General features: G+C 40.3%; 1 protein-coding gene across 1 annotated transcript in view; it reads left to right on the forward strand.

The window, feature by feature from the left end:
• The window catches only part of LOC102196715 (cytochrome P450 2J2-like), a 27,413-nt gene that overhangs the window by 17,367 nt on the left and 5,712 nt on the right, over window positions 1-4,334 (forward strand). Inside the window, exons 2-3 of the mRNA XM_013910653.1 lie at window positions 1,609-1,774; window positions 1,862-2,014. Of these exons, the coding sequence (XP_013766107.1) occupies window positions 1,609-1,774; window positions 1,862-2,014 (319 nt within the window). The remainder of the gene's footprint in view (window positions 1-1,608; window positions 1,775-1,861; window positions 2,015-4,334) is intronic.

The following is a 4,334-nucleotide window of genomic DNA, read 5'->3' on the forward strand; positions in this document are numbered from 1 at the left end:
AGATAGATAGATAGATAGATAGATAGATAGATAGATAGATAGATAGATAGATAGATAGATAGATAGATAGATAGATAGATAGATAGATAGATACATGAAACTGCAGAATCAATCTCTAGATTATGTTTTTTCATCAGTGCGTTACATGTACAACGACAATAAGGGGATATTCTATTCTGTTCTATTCTATGAGATGAAAGGTTCATTCATTGACTCTGAATAGATTTCATCATGCAGACACAAGGGAATGCGGTGCTCTTTAAACACAGGCTGTTGTGAAAGCGCTGTATCACCATCACCTTTAGACTCAGGTAATTATGAGCCTTTTCTTGACTCGTCTGACCTGAGCTTCTGGCTAACAAACCCCCCCACCCCCCCAAGCGTGACAGGCTTACAAAACCACTGCTTTGTGCCTGGAAAAGACAGATTACAGACTTTCAGCTGCTGCTGCTGCTGTCTCTCTCTTTAACTATGTGGTTTTCCAGCTTTTTCCTTAGCACTGAGGGGGTTTTAATCTCTATTTTTTTCTTCTTTCTGATCACATACCACCTCAAAAACAGGAATCCAAGGAATTTTCCACCAGGACCATTTGCTTTGCCCTTTATTGGGAATTTCCAGATTGTGGACAAGAAGCACCCACATATTTATTTTACCAAGGTAAACTTGTCAAGTCATACTTGTATTATGTTAAGTGGATTCTAAGTATTGAGTGTCATTGAGTGTTTATAGTACTGCTTTGTTTATTTGGACATATTGTTGTGTGCTGGTGTGTCTACATGCTCTACTTTCAAGACAGAAACTGAGATGTTCATGTTACACTCACAAATAATTCTTATTTCTACTTAAACACAGGGAGGAGAGAATACTTCAGAAACAAGTCCATTGTTGTGGAAATTTATTAACAAAGCCTGCAGACACAATGAGCAGTTAAAACCCAACACTTTATTTCCCATGCATGAGGAGAGACGTCAGTCAGGGGGCACTGAAAGTCGTCTCTGACAATGAACAGTTCAGGTCCCTTTTAAACACAGTCACAGAACAAAAGGCTTTTACAGTTGCAGTTCACACCTTGGCTCTAAACAGAAAAACTCTCTATCACCTGTGTGAATCTCCCCCACTCTGGGGTCAAGTCTTCCTGTGTGAGCTTCTGGTCTCCTGGGAGGCATTCACCAGTTTCTCACCGTCTGTTTCCCAGCGTGAATGAGGTGTGAACCAGACATACTAAACTAAGTAACATGAAGGCCTTTCATCAAGACAATACAATAAAGGACGATACGCTAAAGAGAAATCCCACAACACCATGCACACTGCTTGTGGTCGACGTTCATGAACTTTAGAAAAACTTTTTAAAAATCTTTATTAATGTTGCTGTGTGGTACAGCCCATCCAAGAAGTTTCTCCTCCTTTTTTGAAGACGAAAATGTATTTTTTGTTTATCACTCTTAACAATGAGAAAACAAAAGTTGATGTGATTTGATTTGGATGTTGAATATTTACATTTGTTAGTCAAACTGTGAGTGTGGATTTCTGGCTTCTGAGCAGAGCAGTTTACACATATAACACCAAACATATTTATTTCATCCTTTGTGTTTGTTGTGTGTTTTGTAGCTGGCTGAAGTCTATGGGAACGTGTTCAGTTTCTGCTTCGGCAGCAATAAAATGGTAATGATCTCTGGATACAAGATGGTAAAAGAGGCTCTGGTGACGCAAGCTGACAACTTTGTGGATCGACCATACAGAGCCCTGGCTGACAGGTTTTACTCGGGACCCACAGGTTAAGAAATGGTTCTCTGTTTCATGTCATTCAGCGCAGGAATTGTTTCCCAGTTATTAACTGCCAAATCTGCATGTTTGTATTTAGAGGGTCTGTTCATGAGCAACGGTGGAAAATGGAAGGCACAGAGACGCTTTGCTTTGTCTGCATTACGAGACTTCGGCCTGGGGAAAAAACGCATGGAACAGTGTATCTGTGAGGAGATCCGATACCTGCAGGAGGAGATAGAGCAGGAGAAAGGTGCTTTACATTAAGTGGAACATAAGCATACAATCCTGCACAAGGGAGCAAAAAATTTACCTGTAACAATTGTCTCTTCTTCTTCTTCTTCTTCTTCAGGTAAACTTTTCAGTGCAGCAGGTCTCTTCAACAATGCTGTGTCTAATATAGTTTGCCAGCTGGTGATGGGGAAAAGATATGATTACAGTGACCACAACTTCCAGCTCATGCTGAAGTATCAGTCTGAGAGTCTTCAGTTGGAGGGCTCCATATGGGGTCAGGTAAGTCAAAAACAATTTACTTCTTCCAGAGTATGACAAAAGCATGCATGCTGTGCTTTTTCTCTGACAGATTTCCCCTCTGTAAATACTAGGCCGTTGCTATAATGCTTTGAATAAAACTGTCTCTTATTATTTGTTATTAACAAGCTCTATGAATCATTCCCTGGAGTGATGAAGCGTTTGCCAGGTCCTCATAACAAAATGTTCAGCTATTTCGACATAGTCAAAGATTTCATCGCTCAGGAGATAAAGAGCCACAAGGAGGACCTGGACCCCAACAATCCCCGAGACTACATCGATGCTTTCCTTATCAAGATGGAGAATGTATGTGGACACTGCATTGCACAAACTGAACTGTAAAAATGAACCATTTTCTAATATTAATTGACAAATGTGACTTTTCAATATCTCTGTGCAGCTCAATGAATCTGACCTGGGCTTCACTGAGACCAACCTGGTTTTGTGCTCTGCTGATCTTTTCCTGGCTGGAACAGAAACAAGTGCCACTACTTTGCTGTGGGCTCTGGTTTTCTTGATCAGACATCCTGATGTCCAGGGTGGGTGGCTTATAAGCCCTTATATGGAGCTTTAAAATAGCCAAAACACCAAATGTGAGATTATTTACTTTTGACAAATCATAACATCAGCCAAAACAAGCCACTGTTCATTTTACAGGTGTTTAATACAAACAACCGGACAAGTTCAAATTGAGTGCAGAAATGTGTATTGCTCCCAGGAGTAACTGTTCACAATGAAAAACACAGTTCACCTTGTACTGTTAATGTCCTCTCCATGTGGTTTTAGTCTGCAGGCTCCAAGTAGCTCTGCAACATCTCCATAGGTTCATCTATCCATCTTCTAGCAACTTGTAGTGTGTACAGGATGTTGTTTAAAAGAGGCACCTACATCAGTATCAATAGGACCAAATTCTGATCTCATCTGATAAGGATGGGAAATGCAATGGACCTGCATGCATTAGCAGCATTTGCACACAGCAGATCAAGAACTGTCTTCAGAAAAAATCATAAACACACTAAAATACTGGATTAGCCGTGACGTGAGTCATGTCGCAATGGATCAGATGATTGTAAATGTGAACAGTAACAACAATAACAGGAACTAGTATGGATGCAATCCAGCAGCTATCAATTCAATATCTGGACCAAAGAAATAGTTCTTCACACAAACATGCTGACGATTGCACCACTTTTTGTTCACCAACAGTGCATTTGCTTCACCGTTCTTCTCGCCACTCAGATTGCACCCAAAATGTTCCGCAGGGGCTGTTGTACTGTCAACTGGGAAGGTGTGAGTTCATTAAGGAGAGAACTGGACTTGATTTATTGAGACAGAGAAATTAATCATTTTATATTTGGTGATTGAACTCAGATGACCCATCATGGCAGGCAGAACAGAATCCTGGTTTTGATAGGAGTTAGGACAGAGTCTACCTCAGAGTGACTCAGGTCAGGAGGAGGTGTGGAGTCTGAAAGGGAGAATGACAGAAGAGTACAGAGCTTTAAAGCACACAGAGTGGATGATGATTGGCTCAATGAAGGCAGCGAGAATATGATTGAACTTGAATAATGATGTCAGTATTGATTTGGACAATGTAAAAACTGGAAGTGATGTGAAGCATGTACTAGCAGGCAAAGTTAAATAGAGTTAAATGATTAAACAATTATCACTCCTTTTTAACCAATGCATGAGGTTCATTTAAGTTCAATAATCATAATCTCAGTATCCTCATGGTGCTTTATTTTTGAAAAAAAAAAAAGGACAAACAATAATAGAGAGAAAACCCCAATAATCAGATGACCCCTTATGAATAAGCACTGTTAACGGGAAGAACCAGAATTGGAGAGGGGCAGCCATCTATTGGGCAGAGGAGAGAGAGATGGGACAAAATACTTCTAACGCTAACAACTAATAACACATTTTGTTTTCTGTTCTCATGCTGACCTCCCATAAGGAGTCCAGCATGACTAGAGGTCTCTTTTTTCCCCTCCTCCACTTGCCCATTGTTTTTTCCATATTACTACCCATCTCCGACCTGTCTA

This window comes from Pundamilia nyererei, unplaced genomic scaffold (genome assembly GCF_000239375.1).
Source record: "Pundamilia nyererei isolate P.nyererei 1_Seehausen unplaced genomic scaffold, PunNye1.0 scaffold00046, whole genome shotgun sequence".
Lineage (NCBI taxonomy): Eukaryota > Metazoa > Chordata > Actinopteri > Cichliformes > Cichlidae > Pundamilia > Pundamilia nyererei.